The sequence below is a fragment of the Nematostella vectensis genome, chromosome 3 (assembly GCF_932526225.1).
Source record: "Nematostella vectensis chromosome 3, jaNemVect1.1, whole genome shotgun sequence".
NCBI classification, from domain to species: domain Eukaryota; kingdom Metazoa; phylum Cnidaria; class Anthozoa; order Actiniaria; family Edwardsiidae; genus Nematostella; species Nematostella vectensis.
In genome coordinates this window covers 5,866,387-5,890,034 of record NC_064036.1, presented here as the reverse complement: position 1 = coordinate 5,890,034, position 23,648 = coordinate 5,866,387, and the positions used below count along the sequence as shown (strand labels likewise).

The 23,648-nt window shown below is 38.7% G+C and overlaps 3 protein-coding genes across 3 annotated transcripts; 2 read left to right on the top strand and 1 right to left on the bottom strand.

Annotated features, from left to right (window-relative positions):
* The first annotated feature begins 1,573 nt into the window (after positions 1–1,573).
* Positions 1,574–10,286, top strand: LOC5512729 (coiled-coil domain-containing protein 63). Its single transcript, XM_032382210.2, has 16 exons — positions 1,574–1,663; positions 2,058–2,124; positions 2,349–2,448; positions 2,985–3,069; positions 3,462–3,507; positions 3,984–4,042; positions 4,146–4,195; positions 5,263–5,335; positions 6,315–6,496; positions 6,902–7,136; positions 7,422–7,586; positions 8,167–8,335; positions 8,598–8,695; positions 8,790–8,855; positions 9,389–9,577; positions 9,944–10,286. The coding sequence occupies exons 2-16, from the start codon at positions 2,067–2,069 to the stop codon at positions 10,037–10,039; spliced, it is 1,671 nt and encodes a 556-aa protein (XP_032238101.2). The 5' UTR covers positions 1,574–1,663; positions 2,058–2,066; the 3' UTR covers positions 10,040–10,286.
* Positions 10,227–14,114, bottom strand: LOC116618482 (zinc finger protein ZFP2). Its single transcript, XM_032382208.2, has 3 exons — positions 14,022–14,114; positions 12,839–12,938; positions 10,227–12,420 (listed from the first exon to the last, which is right to left on the bottom strand). Exons 1-3 carry the CDS (start codon positions 14,024–14,026, stop codon positions 10,489–10,491), a joined length of 2,037 nt encoding a protein of 678 aa, XP_032238099.2. The 5' UTR covers positions 14,027–14,114; the 3' UTR covers positions 10,227–10,488.
* A 209-nt stretch (positions 14,115–14,323) lies between these two features.
* Positions 14,324–23,119, top strand: LOC5512741 (large subunit GTPase 1 homolog). Its single transcript, XM_048725412.1, has 15 exons — positions 14,324–14,515; positions 14,675–14,801; positions 15,891–16,011; positions 16,555–16,641; positions 16,897–16,983; positions 17,062–17,122; positions 17,486–17,568; positions 17,643–17,733; positions 18,200–18,601; positions 18,729–18,830; positions 19,846–19,989; positions 20,548–20,671; positions 21,493–21,701; positions 22,430–22,468; positions 22,557–23,119. The coding sequence occupies exons 1-15, from the start codon at positions 14,423–14,425 to the stop codon at positions 22,722–22,724; spliced, it is 1,938 nt and encodes a 645-aa protein (XP_048581369.1). The 5' UTR covers positions 14,324–14,422; the 3' UTR covers positions 22,725–23,119.
* Positions 23,120–23,648: the final 529 nt, after the last annotated feature.

Sequence of the window (23,648 nt, the reverse complement as noted above, 5' to 3'; positions counted from 1 at the left end):
AGTAATAGCTGTTCAAACATTCAATTTCAGTTTGAATGGGTCAAATAATATTTGACCAAGAGCTCTGCAAAGCCCTCCCATAACAACATTAGGTTAACATATTCACCCTTTATAGCTACCAACTCCCTTGCTATAGCTTCAAAATACCCAGTTTGTGGGTATTATTTGCTGGTTTGATAAGATGTTGAGAATCAAGGCAAATAAGTCAATAGCTTGGACAAATTTTATACTATGACTTTGATACAGTTGATAACCAGGATTTACAAGCTTTGATTTGTTGGTGCCCTGCTTCAGTCTGTGAAGAGAAAAATCTGGACTTGCACCAAAGAAATGTCAGATTCTTAGAAGTTGTGTTAACACAATGCCAAATGAATGTACACAAAATGGACCAAATAAGCCCAGGAAGGAAACCACTTGACAACTTCTATCCTGCTGGATCTTGTGGACTGTTTTAAACAGTTAGGAACAAATACAGACTTTAAAAGAAAAAGGTTGACACCATTCGGAGGTGCTTTTTAATACACTATATTTTGGCAGGCCAATACCTGCAGTTAATATTTAATAGTAAGAGTAGCATGTTTGCAGCTAATATGGACAAGTTCAAATAAATAATTTACTAAAAAAAAATGATAATTATAATAGGGAGTTGTGTAAACTAAGTTATTTTAAAGTAAACAAAAGTCAACAAGAAAGCTTTTTGAGTAGCAAACACAGCCATGAATATAGCAGATATTATCATTAAAAGGAAAACTTCAGGATATTTTCCTTATCATTACATATAATTACATAGACATAAACTTCCGTATGTTACTTCTTACACTATTGTTAGTTAACTAGCAGTATCAAACACCTTTTGAATAATAATATCGCCTCTCAGCGACAGAATTTCGAGATCGATACAAATGATCACTTATTTTTTGCAAGAGCAAGAAAAAATGTCCTCGTTACAACGTTTGAGTCCACTTATGGAGAAATAAATAGTCCAAAGCTAGTAACAGAATGTTTCTCTCTCTGCGACAAAAAGGATTCAGAAATAAGAAGGCATATGACGACGTAGGAAGACTTTGAAACGTAAGCGTCGTTTCCCCCCTTCTCGGCCGCCATTTTGGATTCCTTGAGACAAAATCAATTTTTCCGCCCTGTCATCTGATTGGCTAATCTGCGCGTCTTAAAATAGCCTGATCCTAGGAAACGCCGTGACACCTGTGACACCTATATAGTACCGGAATGTGGGGAAGTTGATTGCCCCTACTTATGAGCCCCTGCTATTGCCGAATCGGTAATGACAAGACCGATTATAAGCTCTAAAAAAATGACATTATTTAGGAACCTCTGAAGGTTCTTCAGAAGAACTGAATAAGAATATAATCATACTATCTTGACACAACTGGGCGCTGTGGAAAATTAAATTGAGTAACCAAAATTATTGAGCAGGGAAATGTATTTTTAGCTGCCTTAGCTTATTTCACTTACTGTATCAAGAATTTGGGCTCCCTGTGGCCTTTTCGGCCCTGAGTACTTGAGCTAGCCATCATAGTGTTGTCATGGTTACACGACCGAGAAACAGAGGGTCGTCCATATGAAACAGAGACTGGGCAACGAGCAAAACAGAAATCAGTAGATCGACTGCGCGTATTAGTTATTGAGTTGCCAAACAACAAAGGTAATGTAAGAATACTGTTTATGCTTTCGACAAAAAAGTTGGTATAGAAATTCGATTCTATAATTTGACGCCAGCTAAAACCACGGCCATTTCGTCTCGAGCGAGGAGAAATAAGTTTAGCTTGTTCGATAGAATTTTCGAACTACATTCCTTTCTTTACTTTAATTATTTTATGTATCCTTGAACAGAGTCAAGTTCTGTTATTCTCCCATTAATGACGGTTACAGGGTTATCTGGTCCTTAATTTCTCTCCTCTTTGGTTTCGTCTTTTGCTACATTTTGTTGCTAACGGTGTCAAACAAATCATGCAATCACTGTTTGCAATACCGAGATAATTTTCAATAAACGAATGTCTTAACAACTAACTAAAATTTAAACCTTGAATCGTTTTAAGATTACAGCAATGCAGCGTGTACACAGTCGTCGCTCTGAAGCCAGTGAGGCTGAAATGGATGGAATAGGTAAGATGATGACCGTTTAGTAATTTTCTTAGTTGTTGTTCCTCGCAAAGTATACAATCTTTTTTTTTTATAAGAACGTCTGAGTTTAAGAACAAATCAGACTAACAAAGCAATATTTTTCTGCTATCTGAGCCTCAGGATGTTTTTCGCATGTTCTTAAAGTAGTATATATATATAAGTCTGTGTATGTGCTAATACTGTACCTTTTACTAATATCTGTCCAGCCGAACAAGAGTTAGCCAAGCTCCAGAGGCAGTACCGAATCATGGAAGGAGACCGTAGAGCTTATGGGGAGGAGTCTCAAAACGTCATTAAAAAGCAAAGGTAGTTAGACAAATTGTAGACCTTGGAAAGTTAGCAGTTGTTACAAGGGTACTGGCCCGTAGCCAGGATTCTGAGCAGGGAGGGGGGGGGGGGGATGTTTACCCATTAAGTAGACTATTTTCTGTTAGGTATCTTGCCCTAGCTCTCAGTGGTACTCAATTTCCCTTTATTAGAATGGACCTTCCAGTCAAGTGTGGTGGTTCTTCTTTACCCCCTCCCCCCACCCCCTGGCTGTGGGCCTATGATACCATGATGTCACAGTATGGCAAATATGGTTGGAAAAGCATCAACTTGGGTTAAAGTGCTGGAGCTTTGGTCCCATTTTCTTTATTTCCATTCCCTGTTTGTAAGGGTGTGATATTTCAGCTGTGATGTCTTAGATTTTCATCAACAATTGTAGGAACTTTTATCTGGGATAAAGCTACTGCCATTCTTTGCATTTACTGGTTGGCAGGGACAGTCTCCCCCATTATGTTTTATTTGTCAAACTTTTCAGCAATATGTCCTCATCCAAGTTTTTAATTATTTTTCTATAGAGATACTATTCAATGGCTACAGAAAGAGAATGAAGAATTGATGAAAGACAACAGACTAGCTGGCAGCAACCAGAACCAGAGCAAGGTTGGTATTTTGATAAGTTATATATTGTCTATACTGTGAATTTTCAGAAAGGCACAATTTTGATAAATTCTCTTTTCTAGAAGACAAACATGTTTGTTATTGCAAATCACATAGCAAATCTGATCCTTAATAAATCTTACCTTTGTTTGTATACAGCATTCAGCTCAGCTAATACTACCGTACTCTAACTTTAGAAAAATGTATCAGTGGAATGAGTTTACGCTTACATTTACGTTTGTTTATTTGATCTTGTATGAGAATTAAGTGGATGGAGAATCTGCTTGACTTCTCCATTTCTGTTGGATTTTGATCAAATGGGCTGGGTTCTGTTTAAAATTCTGTTTAGGTTTGGAGTGACAACAACCCTTATCTGATGCTTTTTCAAATTCCAGGACAACACAAATACAAGTACATTAGCAGAGCTGCTGGACAAAGAAGGTAAACACAGGATGTACTTTATAACTTATTGTACTAATTATCATAAACAGTGTGTTTTTGACTGTGCATACAGTTGAGTGTAATGTGAATACATTTGTATATAGTCCAAAAGGAGTGGAACATGTTGTCTGTGTTACATTTTGAGCTTCTGGATGACAAAGTGAAAAACTGAGTCGGCAAAACTGTCAATAAAAATATTTCGATGTGACTTTATTTATCAGTATAACTCTGTTTAAAAAAGGCAGCTTATAGCTGATTTCTTGGTGTGCAACCATCAAATCCAATTTTCGTCTGGGAACAATGGGTAGTTAATAATATTACCACCGTGACCAATCAATTCCCTTGTTGTGTGCAGACAAATAATTTTTCAACTGATGTTTATGACATACCTCGAACAAGTTATCTGAAAACTAGCTGTTTTACCTGCAAATTAATGTATTTAATCTTCTGAATGATTGTTTGATTGCCTTTTGTAGAGACATATGCGGATGAAATTGATGAGGTGAAAACTGACATCAATGATCTGAATGCACAGGTAATGTTGTTTTGGTAAAAATATAACTTTTTGTCAAGTTTAGTAATGCAGGTCTCATTCTTTACTGTAGTTTAGATTATTGATTTAGTGATTTTGCTTTCAGACAAGAGTTATGGAAAAGAAGATCAGCCAACAAAGGAAGAATATGGGAGGGTGAGATACTTATACACTTTCTAAGTTATGATCCACATTTTACAGAGTTGCTTAGTATTGATGTTACGACTTTCTTGCCACTTCTCATATGAAAAATGGCAGAGTGTAACTGTACACTTGACCCATCCGTAACTCTGTTTAAGAGCCAGCTATAGCAGGGCTTCTGGAATTACAGGCTTGTGTGGAAGCGTGTAATTTGGCTTTCTCTGCGTAATTCGCCTAATCCACAAATTTTGCGTAATTCCACATAATTTGGCTAAATTTTGAAAGCCAATCATTAAAGTGCACAGCTGATGTATTCTTTTAGGGTTCTTACCTCTATTTCTCGTATTTAAGACAAATATTCTTGGTAAGAATGTGATATTTCGAATTTCGAAAAACAACCAAAAAAAGGCTTTCTTTGTTAAACTGCGAAGGCCATTGAAAACTTGCCTTAGATATTTTGGCGCGAAATTCCTAGTAATTTAGCTCATAATCATTTGTTTTCCATGAAATATATGCAATCCCGCATAATTTTTGGCGTAATTATTGATATTCCGTGTAATTTAGCATGTAATTCAATAAAGAATCCCTCAAAATTTTTATTTAAAAATATGCATTACGCAATCACACGTAATTTAGCGCGTAAGCCTTGATTTTTCTCGTAATTTAGCAAAAAAATCCCACGTCATTTGTAATTTTTTTTCGCTTAATTCCTGAAGCCGTGTTAAAGGCAGATTTGTTGATGCATGACCACCAAATCCATTTCCCATCCGGGAATAGCATGTAGTTAATTACCACTGGACCAATCAATTCCGAAATTGTGATTGAATTGGGTCTAATGATTAACAATTCAAAAAAAGATTATTAGAGATACTAAAGCTGGCTTGTACTTGACCGTCACAGTGTTGATAAAAACTTTGGCATGGTCTGGGACTTTTTAGATAATAAGGAGCAAGAGTGATAGCTAGGAGTTACTCTATTTTACATTGGTTAAATTTGACTTGTGGTATCTAATTATTTGATAAACATGTGCAAGATGATGACCTATGATCAGCCATGGATTTGACATTATGTCATACTTTCAGAGTTCATATGAGCCATGCAAGATATAAACAAACAAAGAAACATATCAGTGTGCTTGAGAATCGACTTGACCAGGTACGTACTGTAGGTTTGCCCATTTTTTTTTCACAATCTTTTATCTCACATTAGCTCCATTAAAGGAGAAATGCAAGATAAATACTACCAGGACTTATATTTAGATGTAAAAACAAAAAAATATGCTTATTGTATGTGTTTTCTTGTGTTTTTGAGAAATTTGACGTTTTGCCATCATCTTGAATGTTTTGCTTTTCAGCGCATAAGCTGTCAGCATTCGTTTTTTTTACGTACCGTATGTACTGTATATGTGTTGCTCCCGCCTAATGCAAATATTTTTTCTAATCACGGCGCACTTCCACCTTTACAGTAGAACCTGAAGTTTCTACTGTAAATAAATTATCATGTTAGCCTAGCGTATGAACGATGCAAATTCGGATGTCATGTAACACAATTGACTTCAAAGCAAAGTACTCGAAATGTAGAATATAAGACAAGGAAAACGTTATCTGAATCTTCTGGTTCATTTTCAAAGAATTTTACTCATAGCACGGCAAAGTTCTTACGCACACGTTCACCGATTCCTCAGATCCATTGTCGTTTGGTTGTGATATGCTTGCTCTTGCATATTCTTGAGCTTGAATTATTCAACGTGAGGTTATTTGATGAAACGTGGAATGAGACGAAAACAAATGGCTGCCACAAAGTTTCAGCAGTAATCCCAGAGAACAACATAGACCACACTATTGTGTTTTATACAGTGCGTCAAAAAGTTACAATCGCTGACAGTTTATGCACTGACGAGTAAAACATTCAAGATGGCTGCGAAACGTCACATTTCTCGAAACAAATAATAATCATGCGAAAACACCTTCATTACAGTTATTTTTTGTTTTGAATCTAAATATAAGTCCTGGTTGTATTAAGCTTGCAGTTCCCCTAATTAGTATAGAAAGCAATGATATATGAAGATATGAAAAAAGGTATTATGTGTATAAACAATATAACAATTTTAATTTTGATTTCTTTATCTCTTCAGGCTAGTAAGAAATTCAATGCTAGTCTTGCTGAGAATTGGAAACTCAGAGAGAGAATTGATAATCAGAAAGTGGAGCGTAGCACATTTGAGGCTCGCTGCAAAAAGTTAGATAACAAGATTGTTGAGGTCAAGCGACAGATCAGCGAAGTGATAGAGGCTTCCACAGCAGCCTATGATGCCAGGTATAAAGTTTTTATCAACTGTGTCCCCCTCCTTCCTCTCTCTTTGAAATAAAATGCTGATCCATTAGCTCCCCTCACGTTCCTACGTGCTGGAGCTATCTTATGTATAATAGGATGTGGACCAATTTTCTGCTGGAAATATACCTTGAGTTTTAATGATGAAGTCTCAATGGCCAAAGAAATGTCTTCAACATATTTATTAACCTTCTAAGGCTTGTACCCAGAATTGACTGAGGGGTGCGCACAGTTCACAGTGTACAGTGCATAGTTTTGTATTTGAAGAGTCTGACCCACTTTTTGGCTGTCAAGGGGGGGGGGAAGTGAGCACTTTGTGCACCTGCTTCAATCAAAGACATAGAAAGGCTTCCTTTGTTTAGGCAAACACCTTTTTTTGTTCTACTTTAGGGATGAAGCACAAGCCAAGATGTTAGCTTTGAAAGAAAAGAATGACAAGGACCTTGCTCAGTACAATACAGAGTTCAAGGAGTTGGTGCGCATTATTGAGCATGATCGCAAGCTTAAGGAGTTCATGCGAGTGAAGGGTGAGGAGAGAGCTGATATGCTGGAAGGTGAACTATCAAGTAGAAAGAAGAAGAAAGACGAGAAGGATAAAGTAGACAAAGCTGATGAGACTATAGAGGTGAGATTCAAGATTTTTTCCAGAGCTTCCTTAAACAGCCTCTCTCAGCTGCCGTTTTGTCATCAACGTGCCAAGTGTAAAAGCATACATTCCCATCAGCTGATTTGGGGCATCCAATATGATATTTTTTTATTGTATTTGGTAAATTAAAGTATTAAGCTTTGTTTTTAGATGTTTTTTTTTATGTTTTATAGCACATTATGTGCCTTTCAATACTACTTGTTGTATTGGGTAGTTGATCTTATTTTAAGTGTTTTGTAATCTTGATTTGTGTCCTGTCCATAGTCATATGAGGCAGCCTTCCACAAGATCAAGGAAGCAACAGAAATTGAAGACACTGATCTTTTGGTGAACAAATTCATTGAAGTTGAAGATCGTAACTTTGCTTTGTTCAACTACGTGAATGAGCAGAATAATGACATTGAGAAGCTCCAAGAAGAGATTGCAGAGGTATGCTTTGGTCCGTCCCTTCTCATACAAACTTCTAAACAACACATTCTTCACAATGCTCTACAGTCCCTTAAGTATTTATAGCATTCTCTTTGGGCCCTCGGAACTATGCAGTCACTCCATGCTTCTGTTAAGTAATTCATTTGAGATCAGCTGCATAGGACTACGATTGGTGAAACAGTTACCCTGCTGGCAGAGCTTTCTTCCTGTTTGTTTCTAACCAGTTCACTTATATGTGTTGTGACTGTTCTTTCACATTCTCGTTTGTTCATGTGAACTGATAGAAACATACAGGAAGAAACCTTTGCTAGCAGAGTATGAACCTATCTAACCTGGTCTTATCCAGATTTTTGGCTAATTTCTTTAGGGAAGTGGGATATACAAAAATACACCAGAATATCAAACATTAGCAAAATATGAGTGGTTGGCTCAAAGCTGAATATGGCCCACGATCTCTCCTGACTACAACTTATTAAATTTTGCATTATTCTGAATTGGGACACCTGAATTTCGGTGGGGCACATGGAATATCATAAAGATGTGAACCAAGTTTAACAATATGCGCACCTGTCTCTCCTAGGCAAAAGCAGATATTGAGAAGTTCAAGAGTGAGGGCGTTGAGATGGAGGCTGAGAGAAAAGCCATCCTGAAGAACAAGGAAGAGAAACTGAATGCAGCAACCGAGAAGGGGGATCAATTTGACGGCCAGTATAAACACACCAAGAAAATCCTTGAACAGCTCAAGACAGGTTTGTTTACGTCTGTTCTACTACTGCTTTTATTATTGACTTTCGGTATGCTGTATTCTATGTAGTATTTATAGAGGACTGTCATCTTTTATTATTTTATTGTGTCTGTATAAAACCGTTTACCTTGGGGCCTCTATTAATTGCACCTTGTGTTATAATGCGAACAAAGCCTAATAGACATACAAGTATGCAGTCCTTATTTTTAATCGTCACATAGTAATGGATGGGAAATGGAAAAGATATTGATGTCTTGTATTTCCAGGTATTGATTCGCTGTTCAACAAGATCAACTGTGATAGATCTGCCATAGAGAACTTGCTAGGAAGCAAGGAGGGCATCACTGACAACAACATGATGCAGGTGGGATATAGAAGTGTACTACTGTATAAGGTGTACTTTAATGCTTAAGGAAAGAACTTGCATCACATATCTGACATTCGATTAACTTTTGCAGTTTCTGGGGATTATTGAACAACGTACCAATGAACTTCTACAAGTACAAGCATTTCAACTAACAAAGGTACAAATGGTGTTGTTCGTCAGCGTGTATTGTGATTATAATACCATGCCAGTAGTTTAAATGAAGAATAGATTTGGGAAGCGCTCCTCGCAGCTGTGATGCTGAATTATGAGGGCAAATTCATCTCCCAAGGCGTTTAAGTGGGCAGGCCGAAGCAAAATATAGGAAATGTTCTTTTTATTTCACAATAGGTTGGAATTTTATGTGTTGTTATCCTGTAACATGAGATGACTAGTACATAATATGTAAGAGTTTGAATGGTATTAAGAGTAAGGCTATGATGATTACTGAAACATGAAATATTTTCAAAAATTGGTACTGGGACGCTTTCAAAGAACATCGCAGCATGGTTTGTTAGCAGCATCAGTACTTCTGGGCTCAAAAATACCGGGTGTTTTTGCCAATAATGCTAGACTTGTTTGCAAAGGGCTCAGAAACCCTTAGAAGTTTTTAGGTATCCCAGTCAACCCTATTTTACAGGGTCTAGCTATCAAAATGCTTTCTTCCTTATACAACCTTTCCTTTCTTCTTAGGACACTGAGAAAGAGGATCCATCACCACCAGTTGGTCTGCTTGGACAGGGTCCACAGCCTGGGGTGGTGGGCGTATCTATCGTTCCGCCTTCCACTGGGGATGACTATGACAGCGATACCTCTACTGGAAGTGATGATGATCAGAGGCCTATGACACAACAAGAGCTCAAAAACAGGATCATGAAAGGGGTATGTTAAAATCCAACACACCCATGATCAAAGAGTATGGGGATTCCTCTTGCATCCGGCTCTGTTGTTTTTTTTGTATTGAATATATTTTACCATTTTAGATAACATCATTATTCATAGGTTTTTTTTTGTCATAAGAATGGAGTCATTTGTGTTTAGGACATCTCTTTCCCTTATTTCTTGCGGCAGTATTAAAAAGTCTCGTCACAAATCGAGACATCGGGGGGGGGGGGGCGTAAGGGTTTGCGGTGATTTGCGCGATTTACAGTTTTTGACTTATTTTGACGGTTTTTGGCGTTTTTCTGTGTGGTTTTCGCACCCCCCTTACGCCCCCCTCTGAACATGTCATTTCTTTTCTCTTTACAGATTACGAAACGAGAAGCGCACCCTAAAAAGACGAACCACCCGAGCTCCGCAACCTCCGACAAGGCCACCTCTCGAAAGAAGAAAGCTGCAAAGTAGTGATTTCGTTTTAAGCAAGGCTTGTACATACACCGTCAGAGGTTCGCCGTCTGCCCTTCCTGTTGATGTGGGCTGTGCGAGTTCAGCACGAAGTTGTGACCCATCGCGCCAAACGTCAGTCAATAAAATACCCGTTTCCGTTTCAAATCTGTATAGCGAGTTTTTAACACTGTAAAAACGCGAGAACTGTTTTTTCACGGGTTTAATCAAAATACAGCATTATTGTTAATAAATATAATTAAAAGGAGTTGGTGTCGATTCGCTGTCAGTATCATATGGGGTAATCAGGGAGGTTAATCAGAAGTTAACAAATATACGTCGCATCTCATAAGCATCTACTTGCCCATGTTACAGTAATAACACCAGATAAATTCCCGAAAACGAAAAGTGAACCCCCCCCCTAGAGAGAGGGAGGTTGGAGGTTTCAACCCTTCCTCTAGGTCCGCCGACTACTTTTTTAATAAGTTCAAAGCCTTCCTTTCAACATCCCTGTTGGCCGTATCTGACGGCTTATCTAGTTTAAGGTCTTGTGGATCGAGGTTGTGCACATTGTTCAGGTGCTTTGTAAGGTGACTTCCACGCTTAAATGTCTTCTTGCATATCTCGCACGGGTAGGGCCGTATCCCAGTGTGAAGAAGTTTGTGCTTTCGCAGACTACTGGGGTCCTTGAACCCCCTGCCGCACTCAGGGCACGAAAAGGGCCTCTGGTCCGAATGGATTCGCGCATGCGTGATCATGTTCCCCTGCTTGGAGAAGCGCTTCTTGCAGATGGTGCACTCGTATGGTTTCTCCCCAGTATGTATGCGCCTGTGCAGGCGGAGATACTGCGAATGCGAAAATGTTTTATCGCAGTCTGTACACTTGAACGGCTTCTCGCCACTGTGAGTACGAGTATGAACTGTAAGATGGCTGTACTGGGAGAAACACTTGGCACACTCCTTACACTTGAAGGGCTTAAGGCCAGAATGGACGCGCGAGTGTTTGGTAAGGTCACTTTTGCTTGTGAAGCTTTTCCCGCATTGTGTGCATTTGTGAGGCTTTTCTCCCGTGTGAGTACGAATGTGCACTGTAAGACACGTGGTGCGCGCAAATGTCTTATCACAATGTTCACATTTGTAAGGTCTGTCGCCGCTATGGGTTCGGCTGTGTACAGTCAGATGATGCGCGCGTTTAAACTTCTTCCCACATTGATCACACTCGAATGGGGTCTCACCAGAGTGAATACGCATATGTTTCTGAAGGTTCCCAGAAATTGTGAATGCCTTATCACATAGTGAACAATGGTAGGGTTTATATCCTGTATGAGTCCGCTCGTGCTTTCTCATGTCTCCCGACTCAACGAACCTCTTGTTACAATAGCTGCATTTAAAGTGTTTCTCGTTCGAATGACGCCGATAGTGGATAGTGAGAGACCCTGCCTGAGCAAATGTCTTATGGCAGATATCACATGTGTTGACTACATCGTCAAGCTTGGTTTTCTTTAGGCCAGTTCCATCAACATCCTTTACTAGAGTATCTATATTGCAACTTGAATGACTGGACAAGTCCAAAGCATGGTTACTTATGTTTTCGGACGCAATGCCAATGTTCAGGTTGGTATGGTTATGTGATGTCATCTCAATGGTACAGTCGCGATTCACCAAGGTTTCATTATTTTTAAGAGGTTTGTCCTTTTCCTTGCTGGGGTTGAGGTTACCATAATCACTCTCTAAGCTATTGTTACAACTGTCCACTTCTAAATTTAATTGCGGGGGCACTTTCTTTGAAACAACAGATTTGTGTGCCTCTCGTTTGTTATTTGCATGGCTGAGATTAAGGCTAGAACGTTGGATTTCTAAACTTTTGCTACCATTGTCAGCTACTAAATTAAGAGCTGAAGGGTCTTCAGGCGGTGGGGAAATTTGGCAACTGGAATTTTGGTGTGTCTTCTTGTGATTTTGAAATTCATTTTCATTAAGAAAACCTTCCCCACATTCAGTACACTTTACTGAGTGACTCAGCTTTCTACAATGTCTACCCAATCCACCTATTGTTTTGAATGTCTTCTTGCACTCTGGAGCTGGACAGTTAAATATTTGTTTATCTGGTTGGGTGCTGGTGATGGAGTGCTGGTCCATGCCCTTGGATCCGACAGGTAACATGTCAGATATAGCATACACTCTCTTAGAAGGCTCAGTACCATCATCTTCACTTTTGACACTTCCAGGACTAGGTGCTGACTGAAGCATGTTATTCAATGTGGGGGAGCTTGTGGAAGTACGTACAACAAGGCTGGATGGAGAGACATGTAACACTGTAGGCAGTTGTGCTTTACACATGCCATCATTGTAGGAAAGGTAATCAGTTATTTCCGAGTCATCAACCATTCTATTTTCTTCTTGCTACAAAACAAAAAATGAGATATCTTGAGTAAAGGAGAATCAGTTGTACCTTCAAGTTAAATTATAAACAATAAATAGTAGATCATCTGGCAGAATATTGTTGTGATTGAGGTTTAATCTGAGGGTGTTTACTATATCTTATATCTTCCAATCACAAAATTTGTTATCGCATGAAAAGAATGTTTTGGGGTCAAAGGGTACTTCAGGGAGAGGTGGCTATTGTCATGTACCCCCTATATGGAGTTTTTGCATACAAATATGAGAAATTATAAGACAATCAACTAAAGAACAGTTAACCTTGCCCCCCTTTCTTAAAATCATTAGCCTCCTTTGCTCCCCCCAAACTCCAGTATCTGCTCCTGACAACTAATCAAAACAGAGTTGCAGTAGGTGAATAACAGGTACCAAAGCTGTCTACCTGTTTGTAATTAGGCCATTGCTGCTCCCCTGTGACAGAGTTTACATAAAATAAAACCTCTCCAGACTTTGCTCGCCTCACTTGCCAATTACAATCCATCCTGGGGAAGAAAAGACTCACTTAGTGCAGTACGGTATTACCCTAAGTTGGGGCGAATCACTGTATTTCCTGTAATTTTGATTAATCCATATGGCATTCATGTATGTAAGAAGAATGGTTTGTTCAATCAGAAAGCAAACACAGGGGTTGGGCGTGTGGGAGTTATTCTATAAACACGGTGGGAAGGTCTGACCAAGAAATAATACAAAAAATATCAGATAATGTTTTCAACCCACTCTTAAAAAGTTTAAATTTGAGAACGGTGTGGCCTATATTTCTTTTGTCTTCACTTCTACTCAAAAAGGGCTAAATTCACATGATTCCTAGCGGTTTTAAACAGGTATTAACGTTTGCATGGCTAAACTGAGCCAGCCAGACAAAAACCCTTTCCCCAGTCTAAAGATATTGGTAATCTGCTGGTAATAGTTGTAAATATCTAATTGATTCCTTGACTTCCAGCCCTGGGAAAATTTGGAGTAAGGAAGAGAAAAAAACTATATGAGGACAACCACCAAGAAGAAAAAATATATCTTATGTATGTCCTAACTGGACTGTATGGTAGATTGTTTTGGCAAAATAAAATACAAGAAGTACTATCCGTTTGATTTTGTCCTTCTTTTTCAAATGTGAGTTATTTCAATGGAAATGCTGCAAAGTATAAGGTTTTACTTTGTTAAAAAATAGTCAGAATTTTTTTTTCATAAAAAAATATAATCCTAAAGTAGGCTTTGGTACTATAGTTGATGCCAATGGAAGCTTTACCAAAAGTAAACACAAATTTAGTTTGCTTGGAAATCTGCCAAGAGGTATTTTCTTATTTACGTAAACATCGCATAAGCAATTATGCTATCCCAATGGTCGTTCAGAAACTAATCATATCGTAAGAGGCGAGCGTTTTGAAATAGGGTGTAAAGCCTGCCTGTTGTTGGAAGCCTAACATTTGGAATAGGTGGCTTTTCATGCTCGACCACGAAACCATACCGAAAATAGAGAAGAAACAAAAGGAGGTCTACAAAAAGTTTCCTAAACTCAGACAATAACAAGATACCGTAATATATGCTTCTATTTCTTTACAGTGAAATACCTCATCGAAGAAGAAAGGAAAAGAAGACTTCTAGCGAGAGAATGCTTTCAGTTCGGTCCTTGTATTGTTCCACTCGGTACACCCATGCAGCATTGCGAGTCGTTCTTGGGTTGCCTGTGGAATGCTACAAAATTCATTTCCCCCAATTATAAAATAAAAAAAAATATCCATCCTGGGACCGAAGCAAGATTATTCTCAATTTTCTTATACATATTTTTTGGCGGACATAAAACAGCTTTATTGCTTTTTATAAGTTTTAGATATGGGTCTCCTGTGCCTTAATGAGCCGTTTTGGACTGGGGCTGATCCTCGCTCATCAGCAGAAATGAATTCTGCAATGTTTGGTTGTACACAGTTTGCTTTGGTTATTCTTGTCAAATGTAACTAGACAAACTCTCAGAATGGGCAAGAAGAATAAGTCAGGGCTGGGGAACAGCTTAGCAAAGGATCGATCCAGGTTGTCGCGAGGGGGAAGACATAGCAACGATAGCTGGGTAATATGCACGTGTGTGTGTTTTTTTTTTTTTTTGCTTTTAGAGTACACAATATTCATTTTTCAATGCACTTGCGATTAGAAACATTTCAAAACCACAACATGGATGTGAAATTTTATCACAGAGGAAGAATAATTGCGGTATTTTCTTGTTTATTAGCGGCACACGAGTGAGTTGAACGACGGAAACGATGATAACAAATTCACGATCAGTTCCATAACTGAACAGAGTGACTTGGATGAATTCCTTGCCTCTGCGCAGCTTGCTGGGACAGAGTTTACTGCAGGTTTGTCAATGCTAGATCCATAGAAGAGGTGTGACAGGCCTGTACCCAGTACTGGCTTGGGAGGGAAGGGAGAGGGGTTCTTGGGCCAGTCATAGGTATCATCATGGAAAAAGGATAGCATCTGACTATCCTTTACAGGGTCCAAAATATTTTTTTTTTCAAAGTTGCTAGATTTTGCCGGCTTTGTGGATTTTGGTGGTGGAAAGAAGCCTGCATGCTTGAAATATTAGAGGGAAATACAGAAAAAAAGAGCCAACAAAGACTGGAAAACAACCGATGCCGGTAGCTGGCTACTATTTTAAACCCTGCTATAATAAGACTGAACCAACTTTTTGCTTTTTGGTGACCAAGGCAGGTGCATGCGCACCCTTTGCACTGTTCTATGCATCTGTGTAGTGGAAGACGATTTATGCAGGGTAGATACAGGGGGTGGGGGATGGATTGGGTAGGATCTGTCTCCCTTTTTAGGTAAAAGAAAGGGGTAATGTTTCCTTATTATTTTGTATAAAATCATTGACAATGAATTATTATACTTGTATCCAGAACCTCTAATCAACCTGTAATTTTAAATATTCTGCAACTTCTTGTCAATAATTTCCAAATGCTAAGTAACCGCTTTCTGGATTCCGTCTTTGAAACTAGGAGAATTACATTTGGTGGTTTTTGATTGATCAGTGCTTGCAGAGAGATGGCGTGATTTTCAAACCATTTCAGTGCTGGCCAATGATTCCACTTCAAGGATTTAGAATTTTTGAATGAATGAATGATTTGTTTAATAGCCACATTTGCAGCGTAAAACTCGATAGCAGTGGTGGTCATTACAAGACATTTACAGGTTGTTTCAGATGTTAGAAATTGTCAGCGCGAATTCTCAGAATATTTAAAATTGCAGTTGAAAATTATGAATCCACAAACACAAACAAATTTGATTCAATGAAATTTACTTGAACACAATCAAATGATTCAATCCTTTTTTTTAATTTAATACTGAAATACATTGTAGTCAAATGGCTTTGGTAAGAATTGGGTAAATGCAAATGGTAGATCATAGCTACAATTTATAGTAATATGTGCTTTTTTATTTTCTAGAAAAGCTGAATGTAACATTTGTGACACCCCAATATGATACTGGTGTATTATCAGAAGAGAATGTCTCGAACATAAAACAGGCTCAGGAAGATAACAGACAATTGCTAAGAATACCTCGAAGGTATCAAGATATTTTCTTAGTTCCCAGTCTAGTATCATTGTTATTGTTGTCATTAAAAAGCTTCTGTAAACATTCATATAATTAAAGTGTGCAGTAGAATTCTTTGGGGGTAGGGGTTTGACAACACTTTATCTAGATATCTCCAAATGGATGCCCAACTAGAAAGACATGTAACATAACTCTATTTTCACCCTTTGGTCATGTTGAATTTCAGCTTTGTTTCCAACTATTACAGTGAGCATGGTAGATTCAAATAGATAATGGTGCGCACAGAAAGTGGATATATGACATTTCACAATGTCATTTGATATTTCTAACATTGGAAATATTAAAAGCTTTGGGAACATGCTTTGATGGGAAAATTTGAGAGTTTAAATAACCAAAACACAAAACTGTGTCAAAAGTTTATCTTACTGGAAGAACCATTTTTTGGTATGGCCATTATGACATTTGTATGGGCCTCCCCCTACCTTTGCCCCCCCCCCCTCGCATCAATGGTAGTGGCATTTGTTTATGTTTATGTTAGTGTGTTTAATATTACAGGCCAGAATGGAACAAAAGCATGTCAGCAGAGGAGCTGGATCTCAAGGAGAGAGACTCATTCGTAGAATGGAGGAGGCAACTTGCAATGTAAGTGTCACATCCACTAGTTCTGTGGAACTGCTTTGTATTTCTGGTCCTTGCAAATGCCTTTGGGGGGAAAAAATTCCTTTGCAATGTTGTTTTGTAGGGTTGCCTTTTGACTGTTTGCCCCCATGACATGTTTTTCCCTGCACATATCCCCCTTACCCTTTCAGGACTGCAATTTTACTGATTGGCACATTTCAATGCTACAACTTTTTTGTCTTTTTTAATATTTTTTATGAATCATAATTATGTTTTAAGATTGCAAGAGAAAGACCATATAATTCTAACCCCATTTGAGAAGAACCTGGAATTTTGGAGACAGCTTTGGAGAGTTATAGAAAGAAGGTGAGATTTACTCAGTGCTATTTAATTGTATGTTATTTCTTGATATATTGACTAACGTCATGTTGGTTTAATTTCCAGTGATGTGATTGTGCAGATTGTGGATGCAAGAAATCCTGAATTATTTAGATGTGAAGATTTAGTAAGTGTTCTTTTTTTAGGCACTCTAAACAATATTTTTTAATTTAAAGAGAAATGTGCTTGTTATGATGAGCCTGTTGAGGATGGCATAAGGACACACTCCTTATAATGTTACAAGCCAGATAACAAAAATGAATTTCTTTATATACAACATTACTCGTAAATCATGTGCTATGATTGGTCAAGAGTCAATATGTGTTATTAGAGGACAAATGCAAGCTTGGCGTTAGCATGCCCATGTTCCCCAAAAATAGATTGTAATGTAAAAAAACATTTGTATTGTTGTATAAAACAAATAAATCCCAATTTAGATGCACAGATGTGTACAAATGTGGCAACCAGTGTTTTTTTTTTTTTTTTTCAGGCTGTATATGTCAAAGAAGTTAATCCATTAAAAGCTAACCTTTTGCTTATCAACAAGGCTGATTATCTCACTCCCTCTCAAAGGTAAAGCGACCTCAAACCTCATTTCTGCACCTGGGAGGTATTATATACTGAGGATTTATCTGTATTTCTCCTAGACTCAAGTGGGCTGAATACTATAAAAGCCGGAATATTCAAGTAGCATTTTGGTCCGCTCTTGCTGAGAATGAGAGGCTGTCAGAGGAACAGGTAAGTGGTGTTGATTAAGAGAGAATTCATTAGAACTTCAAATGACCTTTGTCAGAGGAACAGGTAAGTGGTGTTGATTAAGAGAGAATTCATTAGAACTTCAAATGACCTTTTCCATTTTACATGAATTGTTTGCTTTCTGTACGGCAGGAAACAGTGTCTTTTGGATAAAGATTTTAACAGCTGAAAGATATTTCAGTGGAAACGCCACACATGATCAAAGACATGTATATCAAATCAAGACACCAAATCTATTACTGCAGACTGTACAATTCCCTGGTACAAGATTTTTTGTTTTTGGGTTTCCAACTTTTTAGTACAGAAGCTACTCAAGTGCAATGCAAAACTTCTTCTAAGAAGTCCAGTCAGGTCTAATATATTTATTTGTTTTTGAATTATTATAGCATAAGGTTAATCAGTGCTTTCCAGTGCTGTAACAATAAGTTATTTGCTTTTGCTATAAAAGGAAAAAAGCAGAGAGGATTTTACACAAGAGGCTGACTCCACTGAAGAGAAGAAAGAGAAAATTGATGAGAGTGAAGAGGATAAAGATGAATCAGAAGATGAAAAGGACCCATCCGAACAACTCTCAAACCTGTCTATAGAAAGTGGTAACACGTCAGAGCAAAATGTATCGGAGTCTCTTCAAAGCAAGACTTTTTGTGATGGCACAACATTAAAGCCACAAACTGATGGTGTTACTTGCACTGAACCAGGCGATGTTGAGGGACATGTTGTTGAAATTGATCACGAGGATGAAGCACATTCTGGGCTAGTTACCAGCAACAAGTTGATTGACATGTGTCAAAATATACACCGCAATGCCGTAGCTGATTTACCGGAAGATGCTCTTACTACAATTGGTCTGGTAAGAAAATAGCTAGTGATGCACATTTTGGCTATTTGATGATCTGGTAAGAAAATAGCTAGTGATAACCATTTTGTCCATGTGATTGTTGCAAGGATGCAAGAGCCATTTGTCTGGTGTGTTTCAGGTTGGGTACCCAAATGTGGGAAAGAGCTCCACCATCAACACTATCTTGCAGTCCAAGAAAGTAGCTGTGTCCAGCACGCCAGGAAGAACCAAACACTTCCAGGTAATAAAGGGAAACATCAACACAGTTGAATTTTTTAGTGGTATGTTTTTTTACAAGCTACTGCAAAAGCAGAGTAGTTTTGCTGATGTAATGTGGGTGGCTAAACTGGGTCCACTTTTAAAAAATCTAGCCTCATCTCTTTTAAATATTTTGTGATCAAACTTTCTGTGTTACAAAATGCATGTCATACCCTGTGCGCGGTGTAGAAGTTTATGCCCTGTCACGCCCAGTTATTGTTATAACTGTTTCCATGGCAACAGCAATTTTTGGAGTAAAAATCTAATTTTTGCTTCAAATTTCAATAAAATCAAGAACAAATAAAACTATCAGACAGGTCTTGTAAAAAAATGACCATGCCTGTTCCCCCCAACAAAGTCAGAGGGGTCACGTATTAAAAGAGTTTGTAGCCCTGAAACACACCAGGTATTTATTTAGGATAAGAGCATGGTCAAATTTCTTCTAAACAAGTTTAAATTTATCCTCAGAAAGTTTGAAGTAGATATGTATCAGTTTTCCCCATGACCAAAAGCAAAATCTACAAATTTATGAAATTATAAATTTATAAATAAATGGCAAAACCCCCTATTGCCTCCAGGAACCATGATGCTTGTTATTACTGAATTCCAGGTTTTTTTTTAATTCCAAGCTGTTTATCTATTCTTTTTGTTGCTTTGAGGTACTTACAGTCATCATAGAGAACCTAAACTTTTTTGGATGAATGGCGAAAACAAATATTTATTTGGAAATCTCAGACCATCCCTATTTTCTCTATTAATAACAGGGTAGAGAATCTATTTTGAACCCCTGATCCTTGTTTGTAGCCCTACAAATACCATTACATACCATCGAAACTCATTAGTTCATCTAGCCATTGACAGCATACAGTACAGTTGACTGTTTCTATTGCAGACTCCTTTAGGACTACGATTGAGTATCTTTAATAGCAAGATTCCACTAAGCCCTACATTTTGCTTCTGTAATTCTCCTTAATTTACCTCATCTTTATGTGTTTTAGACTCTGCAACTTAGCCCTACTGTTTGCCTCTGTGACTGTCCCGGGCTGGTCTTCCCATCCTTTGTCTCAACAAAGGCTGAGATGGTGGTTAACGGCATCCTACCGATTGACCAGATGAGAGACCATATCCCACCAGTAGCACTCATATCCTTTTCAATGTAGTTAACTATAAGTTAGCGGTGTAACTATCGGTGGACACACGGGCGGGTACACACCCCCTTCCTTCATTGCCAAAAAGTGTTTCTTTTTTATACTAAATGTGAATTCTATGCCTATGCCTGCTCAATATTTCTCAAAAACTCTTGGCTTCCTGCCTGATATTGATAATGTTGGTTATTTCGCCACATGCTCGAACCGTCACAGAAAACAAATTTCCTTGGAAAAATACATGTGTGATGTTTGCCTGGTGAAATGATGTAATATTTTAATGGTCCCATGACGTCTGGTTTTATACTTCCCTATTCCCTCTCACACAACTCACCAGGAAACAGTTAAATTTCAGGCCCTTCATGTGCCACCCTAATGGCCAATAGGATATGCTGGAAAATAAACTTTGACACTTGATATATAATGACAAGTCTTGTTGTTTTGTTACACTCACTGTCATATTTTCTACCATTTTAGTAGTATAACCATGCAGATGCTCCCCCTTTTAGATTTATATCAGCTAGCATGTGAATGTTGGATCCTTAATCGAAGTACGTGTGCCATCGTATACCTCGCCTGGTTTTAGAGGGCATCTATGGGATCAACATAGCATCTCCTGCTGAGGGAGAGGATCCTGACAGAGCTCCATATGCACATGAACTACTCAATGCATATGGCTGTAAGTACTTCTATGCATTTCCTTATCAGTAGACCTTTGGGGAGCAGTCACAAAGCCGCTGGGTCTCTTCACCTATTGGCCTATTATTCGAAGCTGCGTGCAACAAACCTCTAGAACACAGTTGAACTAATTTTAAGTTTGTTGTGATTCACCCCCCCCCCCCCTTGTTCTAATTCACCCCATAATATATCGTCCCCTTGTCGAAATATTCTGTGCGGCCAATGTTGCTACTACTTTAGAACGTGTTCAAGAGTTGTTTTGAGGTATATAAAGAGGGGTCAGGTCGGATTTTTGTACATTTGTTTATTCCTATCCTTGGTAGCTTTCTCAGCAGGCGCTAGTCACGTGAATGACGTAGAAGCAGAGCTTGCGATAGCTAACAGATTTCGGAGCCCATGTTACCCCATTTTCTCTATTTTTGGCCGAACCTCTTACACGGGAGCTTTTCTGGGGCGCTTTTCAAAAGCCTGCTATATCCTAGGCTATATCCTTGATATTTTGGGGTATGAAACTCGTTGCTCTGGCGCAGACTCACGCAACTTTATCCAATTGAACTTGTTAGAGTTGTAGATTATATTAGACTCCGCTCAATGCGGGAGTCACACAAAGAATCCATTTCCATCGGCTAATTCAAGCAAGTAACTGAGAAACTTTCAATCAACTATTATTGATAAAGTTTCAGTTTTCAATCGTGGGTGGTTATTTTGAATTTTACTTGCAATTAAGCTGTTGTTTTTTTCAATTATAAACAGTAACAAAGCAGGTGACTGACATTCTTTAAGGCTTAAAAATATCAAGACTAACTTCTTGTTTTTGCGTAGACATGCGAGGCTACATGACCTCAAGTGGCACGCCCGATTGCCCTCGCTCGGCTCGCTACATTCTCAAGGATTATGTCAACGGCAAGCTACTCTACTGTACTCCTCCCCCAGGGGAGGATGCTGTAGTATTCCAGGAGGGCCGTCATGCAACTGGCAAATATGAAGACATGGACGAAGTTGTGCGCCACAGACCCAGCGACCCTCGCAAGGTTAGGTTACACGTCACCTAGCAACCGTTGTTACCACGTCACCTAGAAACCCTTGTTACACGTCACAGACCTAGTAACCCTTTTCACCACGTCACCTAGAAACCCTTGTTACACGTCACAGACCTAGTAACCCTTTTCACCACGTCACCTAGAAACCCTTGTTACACGACATAGGCCTAACAGCCTTTGTTACACGTCACAGACCTAGCAACCTTTGTCACCATGTCACCTAGTAACCCTTGTTACACGAGCCTTTGTTACACGTCACATACCTAGCAACCGTTGTTACCACGTCACCTAGAAACCCTTGTTACACGTCACAGACCCAGCAACCCTTTTTACCACGTCACCTAGAAACCCTTGTTACACGTCACAGACCTAGTAACCCTTTTCACCACGTCACCTAGAAACCCTTGTTACACGTCACAGACCTAGTAACCCTTTTCACCACGTCACCTAGAAACCCTTGTTACACGTCACAGACCTAGTAACCCTTTTCACCACGTCACCTAGAAACCCTTGTTACACGACATAGACTACTATAGTATTCAATGCCCCAAATTTTTATGAAAAGTATCTTTTCTTTTTTGTTATCGACCTTAAATCTTTTAAGATTAAAATCTTTTTGTTCTTATACGCGGGTGTTTACTGTACTGCAAGAAAAAGATCAAATACGTAAGACAAACACTTGCTTCCCATATTTTTAATCTTTCTTCATCTACTTGCAGCCAAAGATGAGTCAAACAGATAGAGAATTCTTTGCCGAGGTAATTAATATATATATTTGCCGTGTTGAATCCTACAAATACCATATAAATATGTTAAATGGTTGATAAATGATCTTGAATCTCTCAGAAACCGAACGTCCGCTGCTTCACAAAAGGAAATGACGTCACGATAAGAGGGCGTGGCGAGGGTGTGTCCAATGAGGGACACATCTATAAGCCATGGAAGAAACACAATAACAAGAACAAGCGTGAAAAACTCCGCAGGCTCGCCAAGAGACAAGACAACGGCGTGTAAATATAAAGCAGCATTGTCACCAGTTTACTTCCGGTCGGTTACGTAACAATCTCCGATTGTTTTTAACGGTAAACGCGACAAATATTTCAAAATTGTAAAGACAGTTTGTCTATTGGAGGTTTCTTGGAGGATGTGACTGATAATTTAGAGCGGATGGCCTGTTTAATAGTGCGGATTTTTAAAGATTATTTTGGTTGAGGTTTCTGTCGGCCCTCCGGAAGTAAACTGGTGACAATGCTGCTTTACAAAAAGGCATGTTAATCAAAATGGCTTTTAGTTTGGACCGGGTTAGACTCACGTTTCACAAATGGAAGTACGAAGTTGACCGTACAATGGACGTGGCTCTTAAAATCTAACATTAGAATAAGTGAAATAAAATTGTATTTCAAAATTTAGCAGATGTGCTTGGTATTTTTTCAATTCCGCGTAAACCATGCCGCTACGTCTATTTGACTGAGAGCGCGGCGTTAATTAAGCGAGACTGAAGTCCGGCTTTAGAATCTGCCAAAATCCCCCCCCCCCCCCCCCCACTCTGACACCTCACAACTAACCTCGCACTGAGATTTTATTAGTTTTACAATCTTGTAAACCCACCAGATTGAGACCTCGCCCAAGGTATGAAGATCATTAAAGGTAAACAGTTATTTATGGGTTAAAACTAAAAAGAGGAAACTGTCACGGTTAGGTCGTCTACGCATCAATAATCGCGCGTACCCCAGGATTGAACGTTAAACCACAACTTGCAAATAATAGTTGCCCCAACTAGGTCCCCTAAGTAAAGGTATTACCGCAAGTTTTCCATAGGAAAGATGGGTATGAGTTGATAGATAATAATAGACCTTTTGTCCCAAATAATGTATTTTTTGGCTCTGTCAATCCCAACTATTGTTCAGAACTGTATTTAAAGTGTCTAATATGGCCACT

Bases quoted from the DNA above. Each gene is read 5' to 3' on its own strand.
- LOC5512729 (XM_032382210.2), top strand. From the start codon at position 2,067: ATGCAGCGTGTACACAGTCGTCGCTCTGAAGCCAGTGAGGCTGAAATG. The intron at 2,449-2,984 runs GTAGTTAGACAA...ATTTTTCTATAG, and splicing joins AACGTCATTAAAAAGCAAAG to AGATACTATTCAATGGCTAC. The intron at 5,336-6,314 runs GTACGTACTGTA...TTATCTCTTCAG, and splicing joins TTGAGAATCGACTTGACCAG to GCTAGTAAGAAATTCAATGC.
- LOC116618482 (XM_032382208.2), bottom strand. The intron at 12,421-12,838 runs GTAGACAGCTTT...TTTGTTTTGTAG, and splicing joins AATGGCCTAATTACAAACAG to CAAGAAGAAAATAGAATGGT.
- LOC5512741 (XM_048725412.1), top strand. From the start codon at position 14,423: ATGGGCAAGAAGAATAAGTCAGGGCTGGGGAACAGCTTAGCAAAGGAT. The intron at 17,734-18,199 runs GTAAGTGGTGTT...TTGCTATAAAAG, and splicing joins AGAGGCTGTCAGAGGAACAG to GAAAAAAGCAGAGAGGATTT. The intron at 18,602-18,728 runs GTAAGAAAATAG...GGTGTGTTTCAG, and splicing joins CTCTTACTACAATTGGTCTG to GTTGGGTACCCAAATGTGGG.